Raw genomic sequence first — 26,337 nt, forward strand, 5'->3', positions numbered from 1 at the left:
CCCTTCAAGTTTGTCTGACCTGCCTTTCCATACAATGAAGAAAACCGTTAGCATATTATTTTTGTAGTAATATTTCTCTCCCCCTCTCTCTCTCTCTCTCTCTCCCTCTCCGTAATTAGTGTTCTTTTCTAAACTCTCAGATACACTCATGCCTCCTGTAACTGTGTTCTCATCAACAAAGTATTGTAATAACAGCAGCCATTTCTTATGTACTTTATCTTCTTTAATCTTTATGGCAATTCTCTATATTCAAACTATAGATCAGGTTTTAAGAATGTAGGTAACGTAACAAACTCATGTAGCTGGAAAGTGGCAGAGGTGGGATTTAATTTTTCTGATAACTCCAGCTGTAGTAGTTGCTATGCTGAGTTTCGTGTCATTAAAACAGACTGGGCTTCTTTGGAATTTCTGGAAAATCTACAAATTGAATAATCCTCCTTGAATAATTGATTGTTAGAACTGTTTTGGCCAGGGACCGCTTTTTTTTTTTTTTTTTTTTGGCCCCCATATGTGTGATAACAAAGGACGTCAAGTCCATCAAATTGAACCATAAACTGAATAGTACATGTTTGAGGGCTCTAACTTAATTGAGATTTTCAAAAATCTATGAAGTCATCCTTGGTTTTGGAGTTATAGAATCTCTACTTCATGTATCCCAAGAAGAACCCATCAGTTTATGGCCTCACAAAAGTCCAAAGTCCAATATCTCTAGCTAGCCCTGAGAAAGAAAAGTAAAAGAAAGACCTTTTCCAAATAGATACAAGAAGAAGTAAAATGATTGTCTGAAATTGTGAAGGGGACAACTAAACCTAGGTGCTTACCAGTAGTTCCCAAGTACTGAGAAGCAGATGTCAGATCCATTGGAAGGGACAATTTCATCTTAAATGGAGCAAGGCTACCATGGGGTGAGCCATTTCCTGTGGTGTTTTGGATATGCCTTCTGAGAGCTCATGAGAACTTACTGTTGCAGATTCAGGAATTTTGTGGAGTGTGATAGTTTAAAACTCAACATGATGTGGGTATTTACACCATGGAAATTGGCAAACACTACAAATAAGGGATTTTTTTTTAAGTTTATTTAGTTTTTTTAGTAATCTCTATGTCAAATATGGGGCTCGAACTCACAACCCCAAGATCAAGATCATATGCTTCTGATGAGGCAGCCTGGAGACCCAAAGGAATTTTCTTTTTTTTTCTTTTCTTTTTTTTTTTTTTTTTTTTAATGAATCGAGAGGTACAGGGGTGGCTCAGTCTGTAGAGCCTCAAATTCTTGATTTTAGCTCAGGTCCTGATCTTAGGGTCATGAGATGGAGCCCCATGTTGGGCTCTGCACTCGGTGCAGAATCTGCTTTGGATTCTCTTTCTCTCTCTCTCTCTCTCTCTCTGTCTCTCTCTCTCAGTGAATGAATGGATGAATGAATTAAATAAAATCTTTTAAAAACTGATTTGCCAGCAAGTCTTTGGCTATTTAGCAAAGAAGTGAGCTCTCTGTCACTGCAACTAAGAAAATAGAAACTTTACGATTTCCTGAAAGATATGTTGGAATACGTGGAATTAGGGAAAAATTAGGTCCCTACGGTCTTACTCAGCTGTGTTCTACCTTATCCCTTGACCGCACTGATCACAGCACTAAGGCAAGTGAGATTTGTGATTTGAATGCCTTTACCGATGCTCTTTTGTCGAACACCCACTCCTAACCTACTCCTGACTTCGCACATGTTACATCTTCCTCTAAGCCCCTTCTGTTTTAACTTCTAACAGAAGAGTTTCCATAACCCTGTGGTCTGGTGTCAGACTGTTTCCTTTTGAATCCTAATTTTAATATCGACTAGCTGTGTGAACTCTGGAAGGCTACTGAGGCTGATTAAGCCCCCTCCCTTTTTTTAATCTGTTAAAAGTAAATGGTAGGAATCCCTCCTTCAAACAGTTGTTCTGAGTCTTAAATGAAGTAATTAGTCCAATGCTTGGCCGTGATAAGACTCTTGTAGGTGTCAGTTCTATTTCCCCTAAGGGAGTATCGATTCTGGGTTTTGTTGTTTTGTTTTGCTTTTTTTTTTTTTTTTCAATTTCTTACACCTTTTGGACTCCAGCTTCTACAAAGAATTTCAAGTGTGTATACACTGTACTAGGTTGACTAGCTATGTTTTTGAATTTGTCTATAAAACAGAATTTTTGTGTATTCTGCATTCTCACAAAGCATGTATTCTCAGAGATGCAGTCTTTGGAGCCACTGTATTGATAATAACAATAGATGTTTTCAATGTTAGGGAGTGAGCTGTTGGCAGCATATAAATCGGCAGTCCTTTGAAGACCCTCAGAACTTGGAGAAGTTTAAAAAGAATGACATTGAGAGTCATGCCCCATCCATCCCCCAAGAAAAGGATGGTGAAAACATAAAAAAAAGTGTTTATTTTTAGTAGAAACTGTTCTTTCATTGAGCAAACACTGTGATGTGTTCATGAAAACACAAGAAAAGCAGACACACCCAGAGTGATTTATTTTTTTTTAATTTTCTATTATTATGTGCAGTTAGCCAACATATAGTACATCATTGGTTTTTAGTGTAGTGTTCAGTGGTCCCTTAGTTGCGTATAACACCAGTGCTCATCACAACACGTGCCCTCCTCAATGCCCATCACCTGGTTACCCCATCCCCCACCCTCCTCCCTTCTATAACCCGTAGTTTGTTTCCCGGAGTCCAGAGTCTCTCATGGTTTGCCTCCCTCTCTGATATCTTTATCTTCAGTTTTCCCTCCCTTCCCCTATGGTCCTCTGTGCTAGTCCTTCAGCAGAACAGCTCATAACCCGGGTATGGAAAAGGTCATTTCTAGAGCCCACAGAGCAAACTCTTTCAAATTGCATTCCCAAATGAAAGCTTTTATGGATAAGGAAGTGAGAGACGCAGGTGGCAAGCATCGTTCCTATTTTCCCTTCTGTGTCATTTCTCTAAATATTTAGTTACTTGCGCTTAGGACATCATTGAAAATACAGTACATTATTCAGAAATGAAGGTGAGTACATTTACTGTAAGTATTTATATATACTGAGCATAAATGTGGTTTGCATCATCTTCAGATATCCTGGAGGCTCTGAGTGGACTCTTTTGTGAATACTGGTCTATGGACCACATATGTGGTAACACATTTCTGGAAACTAGCCTTGAGTTCCAGCTCTGGCCGAGATCTTCTCAACATTGATTGACTATGTCTGAGGAAATTCGGACTAATCTATGTTCTTTTTGCCTTTGGGTGATGCTATAGCATAGATTCCTGTCAAGGAAATAGAGCCCAGTTTAGAGACCATTTCAGTGAGGCAGTTAAGGAAGTGATTAATTCATTCTCCTCTTGGGTCATTGTTGACTGGCACCACTATATTCCATAGTCTTTGTTCTCTGGATACCTTAGGTGTATGAAACAACCACATCAGAAACATGTTTGGAAGCCTCAACCACTGGAAATGTGTGTTAAAAAAAAAAAAAAAAATCTAAAGATCACATTCAGAATTTAGGATTCTGATTTAAGGGTCCTCTTACCCATTTGCAGGAAACACCCCAGGCCCTGATTTCTTTTTCTTTTGACATGTTTTGGCCACTTGCTATATTAGATGATCCGAATGAATTGGCTGTTTCCCCTCCTTCCCTTTCCATGTTAGCAGATGAAAAGAATAAAAGATGGTACAAAAATATTTAATCTGTTAAAGTCGGTTTCAACAGGGGCAGAGGTGGAAGAAAGAAACCTAATTGCTTCACTTTTAACACACATGTTTTCCATAGACGGCTGGTTTTCTTCAATTTTCATAATTACAATTTCAGGCAGCATCCCTCCACTCCAGGATGGCTATCCCATTTGTGGGTTACCCATTTCCTGCACATTTCCTTCCTCCAGCCCACCTCTTGGCCACATTAACATTACTTCATGTCACAAACAATACCACAGGTGGCCAGAACAGGTTCTGAGAAAGGGAAAATGACATGGAAACCTGTCAAGGTTGCTTTCTGTTACATTAAAGTGTTTGGTGAGGAGAGGCCCACACTCTTGGCCAGAAGGAGACTTCTGGAAAACGTAGACATTTCGGAAATCATTTCTTTCACGATTATCTCCATTAACTAAGCATTAGCTGGCCAGGCATCTCTGACAAGGTTGGAGCAGCGAGTATCACAGCAGCTGTGTACTTGGAAATGAGGTTGAGGATATGCCCTCGCTTCAGGTATGTGATCTGTCAGCGCAATATTTACCACAGTCCTAGGTTAGACTTGGTTTAATGCATAGTCTTAGAGGGGCTTACAGTCAACAAGACAAAATTCACATACAAGATCCAACGGTCAAGAGCAGTTCAGAGTTTATTAAGGGGTTGGATTTATTAGGGGGTTGGATTATATAGGACAGAATGTGTGTGTCTGTGTCTGTCTGTCTGTCTATATCCTTGAGTTCAGGGATGGGATAGAGACCGATGAGTCGGCTGAAGTCCATGAGAAGTCTTGTGAGAAGAGGTGTGGGAGCTGGGCTATGCCTAGAAAACTGGGGGGAGGTGGAGAGAGTGGAATTTGGGTCAATGCCGTAGTAGAGTGAATGTGTGGGTGTGTGCAGAGCCTCAAATGCCAGAAAGAAGCCAAGAAGGTGAGGAAAAGATACAGATGTTAAAAAAATATATAAGCTCTCATCCTCCATGAAATTGATATTACCTGTGGTGAAAAGTGGGTACACCCTTTGTGAGAATGAATCCTTGAAACTGTCAAGTGTGTTGATATCATTGGACGAAAGGCAGTCTCATTTGGAGAATAAATTTACAAATTCTTATCAGAGGCTGTTAGAGGCATCTGTCTCTCATTAGCACCAGATTTTGATGGATGAAGTTCGGAAAGAGATGAGCTCCGTTGATTTAGGTTGTTGTTGGAATAAAAGCCCAGTCATACCTACAAAGCCCTGGATGGTCTGACCTCTCTTCTGCTTCTGATTGGCTGTCTTCCAGACCATTCTGTCCCTCATTCCCTGAGCTTCAGCCATACGCCATCTTCTTTCTCTTTCTTCAGTGCGCTAAGCTGTTCCCCACCTTATGTGACCCTGGCATTGACTGTGTCCTCTACGGAGAAGAGACGAATCTCTAGGCTGTTGGGCAGAGCAGCTGTTTCTCACCATTCATGCGTCAGCTCTGATTTCGCTTCCTGAGACCAAAGAGTCATGTGCCCTGGTCCCCTGGCATTAGGTATCCTATCATACCCTCTTTCATTCCTTTAAAACCCAAGGAGGGCTCTGAATATTGTCTCTCCTTTGGAAGGCTCATTAGGACAGGAACCTTATCTGCCTGCTTGCCGCCATACCCCAGCGGGTAGTAGGTGCTCAGGAAACTGAGTCAGGGGCAGTGGGGTCTCCATTATACTCAGAGCCTATAAGGCTGGCATTCTTTCCCGAAGAGCTGAACTGTTACAAAGGCCACAAGAAAATGGAGAATGGTAAGGTCCAGGGTGGCCCATGTCATGACAGCATTATGTTACAGCACATCTTTTCTCCTTTGTTCCTCTGTGAAGTCTTAAGAACCTGGGAAACAACACCCCTTAGGGATATTTCAAAGAGGTGGACTTGGAGGGGTCATTGTGTGTATTGGATGAATGTTAGTCTAACGGGAAAAGCTGCTGGTTTCATGCAGTTCTTACTATGTTTATACGTTGTAGCCATTGTGGAACGAAGTGACTCTGAACGTAATGAGCTAAGATCCGATGTTTCTCCAGCCTGCCCTCTGATCCCTGGCACACATTCCTGTCCCCTTGCTCGTTCCCTTCTCCAAGGACCGCTGACCAAGTGTGCCTGCCCCCTACCTGTCCTGGTGTGACAGCTCTGGTTAATTCTGCAAAAGGGATATGATGAATCTGTTACTTTGTTTCTCATTCATGGGTTTCTGACAGTAGCCCCTCTCTGGCTGACACCGTCCAAAAGCTGCCTGAGTTCTCAGCTTTGGCTTGTTTGGCTTCCAGGCACCTGGTTAAGAAATGATCAAGTGCATGTTCTTCCCTAGCCTAGGTTGGGTTTATGAATGAAATGTTACAATGCGGGCGCCTGGGTGGCTCAGTGGGTTAAAGCCCCTGCATTCCACTCAGGTCACGATCCCAGAGTCCTGGGATGGAGCCCCGCATCGGGCTCTCTGCTCCGTGGGGAGCCTGTTTCCCCCCCTCTCTCTGCCTGCCTCTCTGCCTACTTGTGATCTCTGTGTGTCAAATAAATAAAAATCTTAAAAAAAAAAAGAAATGTTACAATGCCTTTTTACGTGCCATTAATACGTGCTATGATAAAATGACACACCCCCAATTGTGCCACTGGGATGTAATTTATTTGACTCTATTTTTTCTAAAGGATCTATGGCATTAGGACAGGGCAGAGCTGGCAGAAGATTTCTGTCCCCCTTGCCTTCCCCACATCTACCCTTCCCACCTTCTCTTGTTACTATGCTAGAGACCCGTGCTCCTGCTCCGTGGGCCACCCCCACATTTCCATTAACACGCTCCATTACCTCCACAAGGAGGTGATTTTCCCATCTTCCGATGATTAGTCCGCCACGCTAATTCTCCCTCCTTCTTCCTTAGCACTGCAGTGACAACACACATCCCTGCCAATCAGACATGAACATCGAAGGAGCCTGGAAGAGAGGGTACACGGGAAAGAACATCGTGGTGACCATCCTGGATGACGGCATCGAGAGAACCCACCCGGATCTGATGCAGAACTATGTGAGTGTGTGCTGTGGTCGGAACCCCTTCCCTCCTGGGAAATAAGGGGACACCAATGATGATTGTCAGGAAGGAGGGATACTACTGAAAAAGTCAGCTAACAGAGTAGGCTCTGCATATCGCTTCGTCTTATGAAAAGACATGCCCTCTGAGTACAGGGAGCACGAGCTACTGCTTTCAACTTTCAAATGCCTTTGATGTTCTGATGACACAAAGCAGGGGATAAGGCGGCAGAAACCCCACCCCCACCACTGTCTGCTCCCGATAATGACCGCTCTTCTCAAAGACTCAGCCATGCAGCCATGCAATGGGCTCTGTTTCTCTTATGGAGGAAAATGTACTTAGAACTTTTCTCAAGTTTTTCTACTGGTCTGTTTCTCTATCTCTTTTTAATTCTTCTTATTTTTTAAAAATTCTCCTTTTTCAAAGGACAATAGTGATCAGCCTCCTACTAGTCCTAGGAAGCAGTCAGTTCCCTTTCTTAAGAAGGAAGTGTGGGGGCACCTGGATGGCTCAGTGGGTTAAGCCTCTGCCTTCAGCTCAGGTCATGATCCCAGGGTCCTGGAATTGAGTCCCGCATCGGGCTCTCTGCTCAGCAGGGAGCCTGCTTCCCCCCTCTCTCTCTCTGCCTGCCTCTCTGCCTACTTATGATCTCTGTCAAATAAATAAATAAAATCTTAAGGGAAAAAAAAAGTAAAATATAGAGCATGCAACAATCCCCTGTTATCTGCAAATATAATTCTGATTCCCATGACGGCTCAGCAGAAAATCCCGTGGATCCCACTCACACCCATGTCTTCTGACTTTCCCTCACTCCTCTTGTGACAGCTGTTTCCACCCAGAAACACTGATATCACCGAATGCCCCTTTAACGACCCCCTCACCCTGCCTTCCTTCCTGATTCCAAAATCCGGGCTGTGTCAAGTGTCCCTAAATGATATTTCATGTTGATACTGAAAAAATTTCTCTTAAAATCGGTGATTTTCTAGCCACTTAAAGTTTCCTCTCCTATCCCCGGAAATACAAGCAGCTCTAAATCATGGTGAAGTCTACTTTGCTACCCTTTGCTAGAGTCTTACTGACCCCAAAGGAGGAAAGTCACAGGTCGGGGAGGGAAGCTTTGCCCCATGTTTACGGAGGGGACCCGTAGAGAATCCTGAGCTATATGACTGGGGGGAACCCATCTCTGCAGAGTTTTGTCTTGTATATTCCAGTTCATGGTGGTTCAAGGAGTGACTTCAGCAAGCCCAACCCCCAACCCTGTGCCTGAGCTGGCAGAGAATGGTGAGGCGGGCCCTGCCCCACGGTTCCCCCTGCCCAACGGCACAGACGACTTCCCATCCCGGCCTGCTTGCTGCCTCAGTGGACACAGAGTGGCCCTGGGGGATGTTGTCCTGGGCTCACTCAGAACGGACCTAACTTTTTCCTGAAGGCCAAGTTTCAGAGACAGGGATATGATGCCTTCTTGAAATCCAATCTCTCTCTCTCTCCTCATCTCCATCTCCCTCAGCATGCGAAGGTTTAGTTTCGGGGCACCACGGGTATCCTCTCCATGTCTTCTCTGGCCCCACTCCCTGTGCCTCTCCCTCTCTTTCTCTCTCTCTCTCACCTACTGCTCCAGCTTCTGAAACCATTTAGAGAGAGCTCGCCATATTGTTTCCAATGTTCCTGTCTCATTCGCTCAGTCTCACTTCTTTCAAGATACTGACTCTCAAATTAATTTTCCTGAAGAGACTCCACTTTATCTTTGCAAATAAAATACCTCCAAGCCACTTCTTTGGTGCCCGGGAAACTCCCACGGGCTCACAGTGACCCATATTTCTGACCCACGGAGACCTTCCTCCACACGAACCCCCAGCGTCACCTCACACTTGAATCTTTCCTCAGTCTTCCACCCTGTCAGCCGTTTCGTGTCAAATATTCAGCCAAGAAACTGCACAAATTAATTTTTTACAATGACATACTGAAACAATTTCCACTAAATTAGATGATTTTTCCCTAAGGTTAAAAAGAGAGAGAGAAAGAAGGAACTGCAAATTCATTTCCTTCTCATTTGGACAAAATGTTTGAGTGGCTGCTCTCACCCTGCCTCCAAGCACGCACAGCCATTCACAGCATAGAATTTGAGAGCTAAAAAGAAATATCTGTTCATGTCCTCTCTTGATAACGGTAGAAGCTGGGCCCTGACGGCTACAGTGAGTGAGCCCAGGTCGAACAAAGAACAGAATTGTGGGGACCTCTCTCCCAGCAGAGAAGTCTTTCTGGTCATACACAGTGTGGGTTTTTTGAGGGCTGTTCCTGCCCCCCCCCAACGAGCTAGGAATGTATTTGATGAAACACAGCTTTAACCTAATTGTGATTGCATTCCCTGCCCCTTTCATTTTTTCCCCCCTTGAAACAGAATTCTCTAGAACATATCTGTGTGGTGAGCAGTACCGATGATTCTCAGTTGTCCTATGTTGGATCTGGTGAAGTATAGAGAAAAGCACATTGGATGGGGTCAGGGGGCACATGGCCTGGGTTCGAGTCTTGGTTCCACAGGCTGGTAGGCTTCATGCCTTTGGCCAAGTTACTTAGCCTGTGTTAAGCCTCTCTTTCCTTGCAAGTAAAATTAGTCGATTACACTTGATACCGTTCATGCTCTAGTGACCAGTATGGGGCGGGGGAGGTGGCCTGTGGGGCCACCTTTGTATGAGAAGCAGGGACTTACCTATCACCTTTGTATGTCCAGTGGATTTTGCATAATTTCTCCCGCTATCAGACTCTTTGGTACTACACATTATTTCCAGAAACCAGAGCCTTTGATAAAGCTAGAAAACAAAGATAGCATTGACTTTCACTAAAACTGAAATCAGGAGTTACCCTAAAGCGTCAGAAAATACAAAACCTTCTAAATTAGTCCTACCTACTGTAATTTAAATTGGAGTAAAAGTATAAGCCAGTAATTTGTTTTTGGAAATTTAGAAAATCGAAAGAAAGAAATATGGGAATCCAGACATGTTTCACAATCACTTTTAAAAGCAGACAGACCCAGCTTTGGCTTCACAGATGCTTTTGCCTCATTCCGAAGCCTTGACCTACAATAAAACTGTGTTCTTTATTTTGGTTGGGGCAGAGGGTCACTGGTTATTAGTAAAAAGTCTGAATTACAGACTCTTCTAAAATAGTTACAACATCTGGAACCAGACAACTCTTGCCTGATGGAGATACGATGATAACCCAATATAATAAATTTCTAATACTGATTTTTAAGTGGCTTGCCAGTTATTTGTGAATTATCTTCCAAAATCTTTGAATTATCAGGAATTTACACACTCCAGAAATGAAGCAAGGAATAGAGAGAGAATCCCTGGAAAATAAATCACTTGGCTTCTAGAGAGTCCAAGAATACTTGGTGGTCACTGGGGACCTCTTCAGAGGAATTGGGTGAGAGGTCAGTTCCAGAGATGAGGGAAAATGTGTTGGCAACAATCGTCTGGGTTCTTCCTCGGTCTGTGGAGAGTATGTCTTCACCTTAAGGAAAAAAATACAACAGTGATTATTACTGAACAAGGCATCCTGACACCACCGAACCATGAATGTATTATTTAATCTAATTACTCTCTTGCAGAAATGTGTTTAAGAATGCATGAGCCTTCAGGTTAATGGCTAATTACTAAACGTCTGTCTCCTCCTCTTGCTCTCTCCTCTGTGGCTGTAGGATGCCCTGGCAAGTTGTGACGTGAATGGGAATGACCTGGACCCAATGCCTCGATACGATGCAAGCAACGAGAACAAGTAAGGCCCAGCTGAAGGGTCGGTAGCCTGTGGCTGCCAAGGATGTTTGTTTTCTACTCTTGCTGAGGGAAGTATTTCCTCAGAAAGCCTTGGTAACAAATGATCCGTAAATTTGCTCCAAGGTGAACAGGTGTCTTTCTACTGAAGCTTCTGGGTAATCAAAAGGGGGTGGTCTCCATGGTAAGAATGATCACAGAGAACCCTGGGGAATGACTCAGCATTTCCATATCTTGAGGGCACAGCTGGGGAATACTGCCTCTCATGAGGTAATTGGCCCATGAACCATTTGGGGGGATGGGGTGCTAAAGGGAAAGGCAAAACAAAGTATACCCCCAAAAGTTACTTTATTGGGTTAAATTCAACAAATTTGGTTGACTCCTTTGCTTGAGGTCTCTGCCAGGGGCTTTCTTATTAGCTGCTCTGTTCTTCTGTTCTGTAGTGATTGTGTGTTCCACTAATAGATGTGAAATACCTATAAGGTTCACCATGTACAGAACCCATTACCTTTCTTATCTTCACATTCAAGAGTCATAGAAACCCATTTAAGCACTTTCCCACTCTCCAGTCAGTACAGTAGTTCTTGTGAGAGCAGATGAAAACGCACATCCATTTGGTACCATGGAATATCTTAACATTCTTCAGAAAGTAAATGGGAATGGTTTTTCTTGCTTAAGATGACCCAGATTCTTTAAAGGATTAGTAGATATTTCTAATCTCTAGATCACATTAGCTTTTTTCCTTTACTGCAAACCTCCTCCAGGATAATGCTATGATTGAAATGCTATCATTTTGATTTTTACTTCCATGTTTTATTCTGGAATCTCAGAAGTAGCAAAAAGGGGTATTTTGCCCATTTTTTACATACGATTTCCAGCCTGTGTTTTTCTTCAGGAAAAAATTTCTCAGCAAGTATGATCTGATTAACTAACTCAATAAGTTTAGCTAAAATCATCTGACCTAGATAATTGTGACTGCATGTGGGTTTCTTCTTTGTCTTTTTTTTCCCCTTTTCACCATCTCCAAAGAAGGCTCAAGAAAGTTACTGTGGAAAGCGTGCCATTTGTTAATAATTCGGTAAACATTACAGATCAGATTCAGCGGTAAGAGCATTAATGCGTAATTTGATTTTGATAGAATTTTTCAGAGCCTTCTAAACAAAAAAACAAGGGAGGCTGAATAAACTGGATAGCTTTCTTTCAGTCCTGGCCATTGCTGTCCAGATTACACTGTTTAAAGTTAATAGTGACTATCACACCAAGGGTTATAATGTGAGGCAATGTGAGCTAATGTATTTAATTTATGAACTAGCCTGAAACACTGATAAAGAAGCTTGAGGCTTCCTTTTTTTTTTTTTCTTAAGATTTTATTTATTTATTTGACAGACAGAGATCACAAGTAGGCAGAGAGTCAGGCAGAGAGAGAGGAGGAAGCAGGCTCCCCACTGAGCAGGGCTCAATCCAGAACCCTGAGACCATGACCTGAGTCAAAGGCAGAGGCTTAACCTACTGAGCCACCCAGGTGCCCCAAAGCTTGAAGCTTCAATACCAAAAAGCCACCACTAAAAAGTTTCGCTATACAGTTCATTCTGCTATAGTGCGACATAGGCCTCCCTAAAAACACCAGGGCTCTGCAAAATCTAAAACTGCCAAGTAATAAGACTGTGAAATTTGAGCTCAGCCCTCAAAGACTTCATCGGTGATGCACACACAAAAAATGGTAGGGACCTATTGAAAAAAAATAACCCGGTTGTACCCATGTTAAATGGCTATGAGATATGTAAAATTATAATAAACACACCACTTTATCTAGAAAAACACCTGAAGTTTGCTTGTGGAAGTGTGCGCACATTCCGTCCGACCCTTCTCCCACGCCTGCCGCTTTGTGTGCAAAAGAAAAAAAGGAGGGAGGAAAAAGAGATGACAATTTTGAAAAAGAACAAAGAATAGGGAGGAAAATTGATCAGTTGAGAGGAGAGGGGATAATGTAGCAGAGTGGAGGACACCCCCTCCCGCCGCCCCCCCCGGGTGGCCTTGGGAATCATGGCAACTTGGCAGTTACCGTAAGGTGGAAGGTGAGGTACTCGAAGTCAGGGAGTAGCAGCCTCAAATGTGGACAAGTGTGGAGCACAGTGCTGCTCGGGTGTGTAGTTGTGCGGGGTTTGTATTCCCAGGGCGATGCGTTTTCTACATTCACTGAGAGTTTCTAGGGCAAACCTGTGCATTGACACATGTAAATTTCACATTACGCTTGCACTGCTCTCCAGTCCATCAGGGGTGTCGGGAGAAATCTGTGTTTCCGAGGCAAGCATTAAGGAGAACTGTACGATACTATATCCATGAGTTTGCTTTATTCCACCAACATTTGTAGAGAGCAAAGAGGGACAGGAAAGCTACAGGAAAGACTCGATCATGTTCACACCCAGAGTATTTGGGGGCAGGATATTGAGGGGCAAGGGGGGCTACAGATAGAAACCAGAAACAAATCGTATCCTATAGGCCATCTTGTCTGAATTCGCATGTGGTGAGTGTTTGCATTGAAACTCTCCGTGGTGATGGTGACTGTTTCCCAGGGCATGTCAGACGTGTGACTAACATTGCGAACCACAGAGGCTCTGCTTCACAGAGACAGCTCTTGGAGTGTTGGCTTTGATGCCTTTTTACAGACTCCCTTTATGAAAGTGTAGCCTTTGCGAGGATTCCTTTCAAACTTGGCCCTCTCCAAGACCTGTTCTCAAGAAGCATGGCCATAGTTCTGCTCGCTCTGGCTTACTCTAGTGTGCCCTGTTTTAACCCCTTCCAAGTATGGTCCAAGGATCATTGAGTGCCACGTGGGTTTGGTTCTTGGAGCACACGGGCATTGTCCCTGATATGTGCTTGCCTTTGTAGTCTTGACAGTGAAATATGGCATTTCCAGAGGTAAAACACCAGCATTCCCTACCTCTGTTTTAGGAGCCGTGACCTGGGACAACAGACGTCCTTTTACCTACTCTCAGAAGTTCCCCCTGATTTTTTCTTGGCCAAACCCAAGCCATCTACTCTGGCATTTGGGGTTAAGATATCCTCTCTGCTCATTAGACCATAATTATAGATGTGATTGATGGATCTGTCTTTAAGCCAGATAATTCTGTTGGAATAGAAGTCACTTGGCATCAGGAAATTAGCAGTGACCTTGTAGTTCAGAAGAGCTGATGGTTAGTTTAGGGTCTCCTGAATCAGCTTTATAATCTTGGGGCCTGAGTCCTCTGAGCTTTCCTCCTCTTTGTTGTTGTTGTTTTCATCTCTTAAATTATTAAAATAATACTTCCGCAGTTTAGCAGTAAAATACCTAGAACACCAAACGTACAACTGACTACGTATTAGGCGTTAGATAATTTATAATTATGATTACAGCTGTTACTATAAATTATGTGTTCTATTCCTCTATCTAGTTCTTGATAAATAATCGATTGAAAATCACAGTCATCTCAAAATATATGTACCTATGAATATTTCAAATTTAATGTAAGACTTAGAGGTCTTTATCTCCGAGGTTAGTGGTTTCGGTAGGTTTTCCGGCTGCTTTAGGTGGTGAGAGCTGTGACTCACTCAGTCTACAGTAAATCTGCTTTTCTGCAGTTCCATTTCCCCACCTCCTAGAGCAGAGCATGAGTCTTTGAATCTGATGCCAGATAGCGAAGGGGAGAAATTTCTAATCGTCGTCAGAATGAAGCAGTTCAGGCATCTGCTGTGTGAATACGTCCTCTTTGTGTGATCTGACCAGTAGGCTCCAGAGTGTATCTGGAATAATTTCCTGCTTGGCTACATCTGTCCATTCATTCCACGGCACTCCGCGAGATCCTACTTTGTGAATGGCTCCGTGCTACATGCTTGGGGGTTACGGGGATGAAAAAACCTGGGCTCCGACCTAATGGATTTAATTGGTAGGTGACTTGAGAAGCCTTAATGCCTGATGGGTTTTAGTACAACGAGAGAAATCACCCTCAAACTCCATGCCAGTCATCTCTTTTAGACTGACAGGATTACATTTCCAGTGCTAAAGCTATTGAGTGACGGAAATCACCCCAGAAGTACAAAAGTTATAAAAATTCCTTTTTTTGTCACTTTTCACATCCCCCATAACAGCTGCATAAAGAAATAGCCTCAGTAGAAGGGACCATAAAAGCTGTCCTTCCATTCAGCTTTGCCTGCGTTCATATTAGCTTGTCGAGTAAAGGTGACTGCATTGTTCTAGGCTTAAAATAGAAAATGCCTCCCTACAAATGAAAGAGTCTCCTGGCATTTCATACCACTACTCCTATTTCTGATAAATGAATTATTGATGTCTGTGTTAGATCTTCCCTTCCCTAGGTTGCTTCTTGTTAAATGTTCCCTCCATTTAAAAGTCATAGCAACATATTTAGTGGGAGGTGAGAGCACACATTGTATCTTGAATGGGTGATATGTGGGCCCAAAATCTAATTCCTTTTGAAAATGAACCAATCCATAGGTAGAAGACTCATTTTTTAAAAGGAATTAATCTTTTTTTCCTTTTTCTTTCTGATCGCGTTTTTCAGGAAGATTTAAGCAGAGCAGATGGAAGCACATTTTTTTCTGGTTCTTTAGTCTCCTTGTACATGTCATTTCTGATTTTAAGAATGTCACCATGTTGTAGAAGCCAAAGTGCGCGTGGCCTTCTCTTCCTCATACCTGCAGATGAGGACTGTTTTCAGGACACAGTGTTCCCAAGCAAAGCCAATGAATGTAACCAGTGTTTTCTAAATATAAAGGAAATATTTTAACTCCATTCTAGAGGGGAAAGAAACTAGATCTATGACTTTATCTCTTGATCTATAACCTTAACATGTAGAAGCGTTATTTATTTATGTAAATTTTTAAAATTCAAGTACAATTAACATACGGTGTTACATTAGTTTCTGTTGTACACTTCAACGATTCAACAATTCTATACATTTCTCAGTGCTCATCAGTAGAAGGGCACTCTTAATTCCCTTTATCTATTTTGCCCATTGCCTTTACCTGCCTCCCCTTTGGCAACCACCAGTTTGTTTTCTGTATTTAAGAGTCTGGCTTCTTGTTTGTCTCTTTTTTTTTTCTTTCTTCTTTGGTTTGTTAAATTCCACATGAGGGAAATCATATGGTATTTTTCTTCCTCTGACTTAATTCACTTATTAGCATAATACTCTCCAGGTCCATCTAAGTTGTTGCAAATTGTAAGATTTTATTCTTTTTTATGGCTGAATAATATTCGTGTGTGTGTGTGTGTGTGTGTGTGTGTGTCACATCTTCTTCATCCATCTGTCAGTGGACACTTGGGCTGCTTCCTATCTTGGCTATTGTGGATAATGCTTCAGTGAACATAGAGGTACATGTATCTTTTCAAATTAGTGCTTTCATTTTCTTTGGGTAAATACCCAGGTGTGCAATTACTGGATCATATGGTAATTCTATTTTTAATTGTTGGAGGAACCTCCATACTGTCTTCCACAGTGGCTGCCCTAGTTTGCATTCCCACCTGTAGTTCACAAGAGTTCCTGTGTCTCCACATCCTCGCCAACACTTGCTATTTCTTGTCTTTTTGATTTTAGCCATCCTGACAGGTATAAAGTGGTATTTCACTGGGGTTTTAATTTGTATTTCCCCAGTGATTTGTGGTGGTGAGTATGTTTTGTCTTTTGGCTGTATGTATGTCTTCTCAAAGCAATCTTCAGATTTAATGCCATCCCTATCAAAATACTAACATTTTTCACAGAACTAAAACAAATAATCCTAAAATTTGCATGGAACTACAAACAACAACAACAACAAAAAAACCCAAATAGCCAAAGCAATCCTTGAAAAAGAACAAAGCTGGTGGTATCACAACCTGAAATTTCAAGACATACTACAAAGCTATAGTCATCAAAACACTGTTGCCCTGTCACAAAAATAGACACTGAGAACAATGGAACCCAACCCTGAGAGCCCAGAAATAAACACACGCTTTTATGGTCAATTAACCTATGACCTAGGAGCCAAGAATATACAGTGGGAAAAAGACAGTCTCTTCAACAAATGGTAGTGGGGAAACTGGGCAGCCACATGCAAAAGAGTGAAACACAAAAATAAACTCGAAATGGACCCACATGTGGGACCTGAGACCATAAAATTCCTAGACAAAAACCTAAAGAGTAATTTCTCTGACATCAGCCTTAGTGACATTTTTCTAGGTGTGTCTCCTAAGGCAAAGGAAGCAAAAGCAAAATTAAACTGTTGGGACTATCCCAAAATAAAAAAATTTGCAAAGCAAAGGAAACCATCCACAAAACAAAAAGGCAGCCTATTTAATGGGAGAAGATATTTGCAAATACTGTGTCCATTCAGGGGTAAATATCAAAAAAATATAAAGAACTTACACAACTCAACCAACCAACCAAAAAACAGTGAATGGAATGAAAAAAAAAAAAAAAAAAGAGTACCCAAAGAAACATTTTTCCATAGGAGCCTTATTCCTTTATACCCAGGATTTAGCCAAACACTTCGGATAAAATTATCTTATAGCTAAATAGTTCAGAAAAAAATCTGCCAAAGACAAGCAGAGCCAGTATCAGTGGCCGATTTATTTTTCCAAATATTTCCAACATTTTTCCTCTGGTCTTCTTGCAAAAGAGCACTGTAATAGACTACACAGTAGGTTACTTAATCTGTGATTATCAAATGAATTCACATGGCATTGACTACAATTGTAGTGCTAGAGGCTTAATGTACCTAGAGCAGATAGTTGTGAAAAATGCCTGACCCTTTTCATATATAGGCATACACTCTCTGTCCAGGAAAGAAAACACCCATAAATATTTTTAGAAAATCTGTTTCTGTCATGGTGGCGTCGTGATGCCATACTTTGAGATCAGTAGAATTTTTTTTTTTTTAATTTATTTGTTAGAGAGAGCGAGCGAGCACAGGCAGGCAGAGTGGTAGGCAGAGGCAGAGGGAGAAGCAGGCTCCCCGCCGAGCAAGGAACCCGATGTGGGACTCGATCCCAGGACGCTGAGATCATGACCCGAGCCGAAGGCAGCTGCTTAACCAACTGAGCCACCCAGGCGTCCCAGAGATGAGTAGAATTTTTGACCATCTTCTCGATTCTGGAAAGTGGCTGGGTCTCGGGCCTCACACAAAGTTGGAATAGAGCAGGTAAAGGCTTCTCTCAGCCAAGAAAGCAGCCCACCCTCACCAGCCGTTGGTCACGAGCCCTGCCTTCCTGAGCATGTTAGTCCTCCTCTTCGGTATCTTGCCCAAGACTCACACGCCTCCATCCATCCCTCCACTCGAGCTGTCTGTTGGTTTGTCCCTTCTCCCACCTGCCTCCTTGTAAAATCTCCTCAATGGTTTCCCTGTCCCCAGGCTCACCCCAACCCGCTATATAAATAATTTATAAATATAAAATATACATTATAAAAATAAATTATTTTTATAAATAAATAATTTATAAAAATAGTTTCTATATTCTAAAAATAATATATAATTATATAAATTAAAAATTAAATATACATAAATAAAATAAGATAAAAATATATAAATACAGATTTTTTAAAAATTCTTTAATGTCTTGACATTTTTTTGAAAGTACAAGACACTCTGTCCCCCCACTCCTCCCTCATTATTAAGCCTGCTCTTCCCCATGTGTCCCTTCCTCTCCCAGTGTATTTATCATCCCTGCAGGACTTGTGGAGTTCCCTTCCTGTGCTGCAACAATCCAGCCTTCTACCCATCTGCACCTGTGTGATCCCTCCTCCCCCTCTGGCTCCTGTCACTGCCCTGTAATGCCTTCTCTCACCTCCCTCATCTGAGCTAGATACCCTCCTGTGCGTTGTCAAAGCACCTGTGAATTTACTGCTTTTATGAAACCCTTCACGTTATAGATAGGGTTGCATTTACCAAGATAGAGAGGCAAGAGGCAAGAAGAGATATGGAGATTTCCAGTTTAGTTTGGGGTATAAAATATTTGTTAGGGGGCGCCTGGGTGGCTCAGTGGGTTAAGCCTCTGCCTTCGGCTCAGATCATGATCTCGGGATCCTGGGATCGAGCCCCGCATCAGGTTCTCTGCTTGGCAGAGAGCCTGCTTCCCCCTCTCTCTCTGCCTGCCTCTCTGCCTACTTGTGATCTCTGTCAAATAAATAAATAAAATCTTAAAAGATCTATATCTGTTAGGTCTTAGAAGACTATCAACCTTGATTGCTCATATAGATGAATTAGTGAAATGTATCCCAAAATGGTAACTATTAAAAAGGTGATACACACACACACACACACACACACACACATACACACACACTGGCTTTTGTGCTGAATATCTTCTTTTTCTTTTTCTTTTTTTTTTTTTTTTTTTTTTTTTGACCCTCCTCCCTGCTATGTATCCCAGAAACCTGACCTCTAAGGCCTGTATCAATAGACTCCCTTGTCTTCTGGCTTCCCATTGGATTAGGCCAATGGAAGGTTCAAGTAGGAGATCACTGAGATACCAAAGAGTAAAGAAGGAGTATTTCTTCTCCGCATCCTCCTCACTGGACCGCTGGGGACTAGCTGGGTGCCTGAAGATCCTAGCTAGTGTCAGGTGGCCCGTAAGGCTGACTTGCTGAGGGCTGTCCTTTATGGGCATCGGTAACCACTCATTCCCCACAGCCCCTTAGATCTAGGGGTTTCTAATTCAGAGCTATTGGTTTCTCCAAGTCCTGCCTGCCTCTTTATGTAAAGTCCCTTGAGTAAATTATTCTCACGTTACCCAGTGTAAAAATGCCCAGTGTTTCCTGATCAGCCCTGACTGACACAGGTATCTGAGTTTTTTTTAGCCTGGTATCCTTGGTCAACTAAGAGAAAAAAATGTCCAGGCATTTCCAAGAAAGAAAATAACTAGATTCTTAGGAGGTATGTAAAGGGCTGTGGATTTTTCAATGAGAACTGATAAATACAAAAAATAGTTATCTAATCTAGAACTCCTCTATACCTATCACTTGAAGTATAAGTATTAATTTTTATAAAACAATGCAGTAATTATTCTAGGGATTAGAACCGTGATAAGGCAGGCTTCGGACCCCTTTGTTCTTTGTCGATTTCGGTGTGTTCTCCTCCAGGATTTGGGGATATGGTCTCTTGGGGTTCTCAGTAACAGTTTTAATAAAGAGGCTGATTGATGCTATAGGTTAAAATGAGGTTTGGGTATAATTTATGCAAACCCAGTACACTATTGACATGAATAATTGATAGTTGCTTCAATTTAAATTTCTTATTTAAAAAACAAACTCCCAAATTCCTGAGGCCTCTAAAGCAGATGGAAATTGCAGTAAGGGAAAGATAAGTATCCTTTTTAAATAATGGATTAAGAATTTGAGCACGGTTTCCAGACAGGTGTATTTATTTATCTTTCTCGTTTCCTCTTCTCCTCTAACCTCCACCTTGGATCTTTCTATTTTCTCTTCTTTCTTTATACCCTGAAATATGTAAAATTGAGAACACGAAGACCTTGAGAGGTCACTGTGAGCAGTGCACTGCGTGTATTATTGAGAGCTGTGGAGAAGTCATCCCTGACGCTCCAAGTGCGTTCAGCCAATGGACACCCGTGTTAGATGCTGAAAAAGAAGGCAAACTCTGGAGAAAAAGAGCCATGTTCTGCTTATCTTGCTCCATGTATGGATACTAGAAGAGGCTGAAATGTTGTCAAACTGCAGGGTGGCTAATTGTTCATTTTAGTATTAACAAGATATTATTTAAATATTGATTGTCTTCCTATTCAGATCAAATGCTTTCTAAGTTAAGGACTCAAGTTAGAATTTCTTTCTTTTCTTTTCTTTTCTTTTTTTTTTTTTTTTTTTTACTAACTGAAAGGGACGTTGTAATTTTTATGTTTGAGCAATTCGGCTAACTATAGTAGATGCCTATTGTTCTGATAGCCTTAGGTGTGTGTGTGTGTGTGTGTGTGTTTTAAGATTTTTATTTATTTGACAGATCACAAGTAGGCAGAGAGGCACGCAGAGAGAGAGAGGAGGAGGCAGGCTCCCTGCTGAGCAGAGAGCCTGATGCGAGAGGCTCGATCCCAGGACCCTGGGATCATGACCTGAGCCGAAGGCAGAGGCTTTAACCACTGAGCCACCCAGGCGCCCTAGGTATGTGTGTTTGATATCAGCAGTCAAGTGTGTATTTCAATTACAATCCTCAATAAAAAGTGGAAAGGCAGAAAATAGATCTTTTAGGTCAGAATATATTTGATTAGTTCTCATAAAATAGGTCACCAATGAAGGAAAGGTGATAGAGATTAAAAAAATAACAATAATAAAATAAAAGTCCTGCTTTTGGGTGGACTTGGAGAAGCATCCCTATCAGAGACTCCCTTGCCCACATCAGTATGTCAGTGTCCCTGGCCGACTCAACCAAAAAAAAAGATCTGAACGTCTGCAGGGTTGCTCCTTGACTATATTTGAACGCGGTGTAAGCAACTGCTCATAAAATTAACACATCTGGTTGCTCTCTCAGTGACTGCTCACAGCAGCCCACATTCAGAGCGAAAGTCGAGAGAGGTGGAGTAAAATGCCTAATGTCACCCGGTGACAGTCAAAATTCGAGCTCATTTATTCCTGCAGAATCTATTTACCTGCGTAGCTTAATTAATCCATGGTCAAGTAGGTGAGAAATTAATTCCCGTGTTGAGCCCGTGCTCCAGTAACTTTACTACCTTGGGAAAACTGTAATCACTGGAATGCTGCACTACGGTGCTCCGTAAATATTCAGGAGGTTGGCTCTCCCAAGTCCTGGTATTCTGAGCCATTTCTCCGCAGAGAGGGGATTGGGCCACGAAGGTCGCCAACACCTTGGGTACATGTGACTTTGAACAAGGGGCAGAGATTGTTTATTACAGACCATGATTGTAGTATAGACCTGACTTTACAATGGTATTTGTTCTATGGAAATAAATGAAGGCCATCCAAATGAATCTGGGGGCTATTTATTCACAGCTTGCTATAGCGAGGGACTCAGCAACCATCCCTTGAAGGGACGTAAGAGCAGGCACATGACTGGGAAAGCTTTATCATTGAAGGAAAAGGAAAGAAAGGGAAAAAAGGAAGGTTTCAGGTATGTTCTGATCAGGGTTTGGCGTGGAGAAGACACAGCTAGAATCTCAAGCAGTTTTAGTTCTCTAAAATTCTGGTGTATATTGATAGCTTTGAAAGAAAATTGAATGAGAACCAGGTGGTTATAATGTAAATAAATGTTTTGGGAAATTATATGAAATTGTCAAAGGTATGGATGTTACTAATATTATTAAGGTGGTAATAAGTAAGAAATAAAGTCTTAGTCTAATTCACAGAGGGCTGGAGTTGATTTTCACATCTCTCTATATGGACTCGTTGAAGTTGGAATCACGTAACTAATAGACACTTTCCTGAAATTTTTGTATTTAAATGACAGCCCCAAGAGAGTGCTCTGGAAATGTGGGCTGTGCAAGATTCTCTGTAGGAGGGCAAGACTGAGCCCAAGTACATCAGAAGTCTTCTCCTGCCTTAAGAAGGGTGTGGGGTCTTGAGGATGTGTCCTGCTTTGGGGAATTGTGGTGAATCATTTTGCACCTAAAAATAGCTTGAAGAAATTGAGAAGAACAGTTGACTACTGGAGGTTTTCCAGCAAATTCCCCTGAATCCCCATTTTCTCTGCAGCATGTTCTCATCACAAGCTGCCATCTCATGAATTTTAAAAAAGACTGACCTTTGTTAGGAGAGTTTACCTCTTCCTATTTTTAGATATCCCCACACCATCTGCATATAATTTACATATGCTAGTAAATGCATTTGAATTTGCATGAATTGCAGATAAAATACCTTGTGGTGACACCCTGGGCAGAGATCAGCTGACTGCTAAGGATTTTCTATGACCTTTTTGCTCTTGGCTGGTTATGCTCCTTCTGAGGTTCATCCTTACAGGATCACACTCCCTCCCACCCCCATCCCCAGTACCAAATAGAGACTCATTTCCCCCACCACCCTGCAGCCCCACCTGTATCAGGCTGTTACAGATCCCTTTCTTTTCTCACCATCCTGATACCTTGGTCTTCCCATAGACACCCGCATGATGCTGTCTCCATATGGAGGAGGCACACATCTGCCTCGAGCAATGGCCCCAGTCTTGGCACCAATTTATATAGTTTGTATTAGAGGTGATTCGACTAGAACTTAAGTTGTTCGGTAATCTTAATTGCAACCCTTGTTGTTACTTTTACTGAACATCAACTCTTTCATAAAACTTATTTATTTTTCCTCATAACAGAATGATAAGTCCCTTTCATGCTTTTCAAAGGAGTGGCAGTATAGGAGGCGAAAACTCTTGGTTGTGTTTTGTTTCTTGTCCATCCATCTCATGCCTCACGTGGGGAGTATGGGGGATGACGCAGCGGAACATCTGAGAAGGAGATGTGGTTTGAGTTGAGAAGAGCAAAGAGTTAGAGGCCTTGGCTTTGTTGAAATTGAATTCAAATGGAGACAAATGGGGTCTTCAAATGAGGGGTGATCTCAGAAGCAGCTCCATTAACAACCGTGCATTTGCCTGATCATCCACACTTCGAGGCATACCATTCTTGGGGCGGCAGAGGCCCCAGTTGTGACTAGAATATTTCCCACTATGGAGATGCCACAGGAGCTGTGGACAAACTCTTCTGAAGGTTGAATTTATATCAAACTCTTTGGTTCCCTGTGGGGAGTAATATTAGTGGCATTATCATAATGGAACCAAGTTCCATAGTCTGGAAATACAGAACAAGAGCCCTTTCACTGGTGTATTTATAGGAGTATTCATTCAAATTTGTTGAAATCTTTGTAGCTCAAATGCAGTGAGATGGTACCAGGGAAGCCATTGCAAATTATGTGGATGTCCATTCTTTCATGTTTTGTGATCTCGCATACTATTTTACATCCATTGATTCCATTTATCTTCATCCAACTTTCTCATTGTGTTTCTATGAGCTTTTGTTAGAATCCCCATTATAAAACTGATTTCAGTTATAGGGGATACTAGCTAATGTTTAATCCATCCTGGTTGGAAGAAAAATACTTATAACTCTGTTATGTTTTATCTTTGTCTTTGATTAGGGAGATTCTTCTTATGCTACGTAAACTTTAAGAAGGATCCGTACTCCTATTCACCTGTTTTTCTTACAAGATTTATGGGTTTCTGAAGTCTATGAGAATATAATACGTTTAGATTTCTAACATGTATATTTGGAGTGAAACAGGACAGTGTATATGGGGAGGGAGGTCCAAATAACTGCTTGCTAGGTAAGTTGTTTAATAAAATAGAATAATCCTTTTATCCACTGAGAGGGTATTTTGAGCAAATAACCTATAGAACTGAGCCTATGCACACATGGACAAACACTATACATGTGGTTCATATTGGGAAAGTTTCTGTTGCTATTATAATAATTTTAAAATTATTTGGCTTCCTGTGAGCAGTTCTATAGCTTTGAGAAGTTTGGTACATGATTTGGGTGGGGGATGCAGAGAACAACTCCATCTCCCTAGAAACCCTTGACTTGTTTTGCCTTGGGCTAGACATTCAGCAAATTCTAAAATCGAGTTCAGTGGGGGTCACTATATGTTTTCCATGAGAGAATGAGAAAAAAGAGGAGGTTTTCTAGTTCCCTTGAAATGCATTAATCCTTCCAAGTCATCTCAGAGCTCATTGTTTCGAATACAGAGGGGTCGCCTATAAAAATAATTACTTATCTAGAACTTTACAGTTCACAAAGCATGCCTACACATGTTCTCGCTTGACTTGTAAAATTTTCATGTCAGAGAAATAGTAGGTAATTGTTTTGGAGCCCTGGTATCTGAATTCTCTACATAGGAAGACTTCTCTGTCTCAGTGGAGAGCAAAGACTATTTTCTAGTATGGCAGCTGAAAATGGCGGATGCTATTAACTTGCTCAACCTCCCTTGCTCTATTCTAGGGCCCAGGCTAAGGGATATTGATTCTAAATCAGTACCAGTTGTGCAGGCTAGTGACCTCAAGGCCAGGCTCAGTCATTTCCCTGGGTTCTCCTCCCTGTCCCTCTCTCTCTCTCTCAGCAGAGCAGCTGTGTTTTTCTTCACCCTTATCCTCCATCTTGGTTACTTTGTTCTCCTAACAATTCTGAGCTTCCCAACATCTTTTTAATAAACTACTTTTCTCCTTCACTCAGCCAGTTACAGGAAAGACACTGTAATTAAATCTCATTATGGTTGCCCCTCCTTCCAGAGGAAGAAAGTGAAATTCGAGGCAGATTCACATAACTTATTAAAGTGAGTCTGGCTTCAAAAATCACGCTCTCTGTATCACGTAATATACTCTAATTTGGAGCGTGGTACTAGATGTTCTTTTTTTGAATATAGTATTCATAAACAATAGACACTTTTTAATTCATGTAAATGTAGTAAGTTGATGCGAATTTAGTGCTTATTTTGTGGTGTATAGTTTCATTCAGAAAAGACTTTTTGAATACTTAACAGGAGAATAGCATTTTGCTTTGGTTATTTCTTAAAAATCAAACTAGTGACATAGGGATGATATGTAGACATTGAACACTGATCCATCACTTAACGAATAAGGTACAACAGGTAAACCAGTAGCCAGGATGTGGACTGGAGACCACTGGTTTTTGAAAAGTATTTCACGGAACCCTAGAGTCTGTTGATGGATCTCTCAGATTGCCCAAGTGTCACTCAGGTGACCATATGGAAGGAGTAGAGCCCTCTGTTCCTCAACCAAGTCACACCCCTTTTTAAAATCTACACCAAAATCTATTTTGGGTTGTTGGATTTCTCCTAAGATTATATTTGAAGTAACAAGCTCTATTTATACAAAACAAACCATGGTAAACTAGTGCTACAGGCCAGAGGAGTGGGTTTGGAGGGAGTGTTACTGGAGGGAGGCACAAATTATAGGGAAGGCTTCTAGAGGGGGTAGCATTTGACCTGGGCTTTGGAAAAGGACTGATCGAAGGTAGTAATTGTGACGAGAGAATGTCTGTAATGGCTGAAAATGTCTCGGTATTAGTGAGCTCCTTACAAGCTTTGGGATAAAAGGCATCCTCTTGTTTGGCCATTTTGGGTTTGGCTTTTTTTTTTTTTTTCTTTTTTGTTAAAAGAAAAATCCACACATTTTTCATTTTCCCTAGAGCCTCCCTTTTATCTAAAACTCAAATCTGAACATGTTTTCCCTCTACCTTCAAACCCTTTACAACCAGGTCTTTAGGTGTGTGCAGAGAATTTATAATAGATCCATTGTCTCTTAGCCTCACCACCTAACACTGCATTACGCTCTCATTTTAACTAATCTTTTTACAGCTCTCTGGAAAGAGCATGCTTCATTTGTACTGGAGAGTGGTGACTCGTAAGCACTCCATAAGTGGTTATGTTGTTATCATTCTACCATGCTTATTGGTTGTTAAATAGATGTAATCTTGATGTGCATTGTGGCCATTACTGGTGTAACCCAGTCAGAAGCTGAGAATCGCTGCGCCCCTGCTCTGTGGCGGGCTCACTGTCCCCTTTTCACTTGAGAAAACAGGGAAGCAGAAAAGGCCAAGAAATGTAAAACACCAGACTTTATGGTTGAAGAATCTAAAACCAGTGCCTGAGATAAAGTTTTGAGTGAAAGTGAATATGTTCTTATCCTTATAATCCAAATTATTGTGCAAAATTGCCCTGCCATTTTTGGGTTTGTTTCTTTTTGTTTTAAATAACTATAAATAATTGTTTCAGTAACAGGGAAAAACCTCTTTATACCAAATACTTGTTGCAGGTATTTTCTGTGGCTAAAATTAAGAAGCTTCTGTTTAGACTTGAAAAA

At 41.6% G+C, this 26,337-nt stretch overlaps 1 protein-coding gene across 3 annotated transcripts in view; it reads left to right on the forward strand.

Moving 5' to 3' along the window:
* PCSK5 (proprotein convertase subtilisin/kexin type 5) overlaps window positions 1–26,337 on the forward strand; it is a gene marked incomplete at both ends in the record, with an annotated part of 451,941 nt that overhangs the window by 119,218 nt on the left and 306,386 nt on the right. For all 3 annotated transcript variants that reach the window (XM_080819756.1, XM_080819754.1, XM_080819755.1), the window contains 2 exons: window positions 6,575–6,718; window positions 10,419–10,495. In XM_080819756.1, coding sequence (XP_080675882.1) covers window positions 6,575–6,718; window positions 10,419–10,495 — 221 coding nt within the window. The remainder of the gene's footprint in view (window positions 1–6,574; window positions 6,719–10,418; window positions 10,496–26,337) is intronic.

The sequence above is a fragment of the Martes martes genome (assembly GCF_963455335.1).
Source record: "Martes martes genome assembly, chromosome: 12".
NCBI classification, from domain to species: domain Eukaryota; kingdom Metazoa; phylum Chordata; class Mammalia; order Carnivora; family Mustelidae; genus Martes; species Martes martes.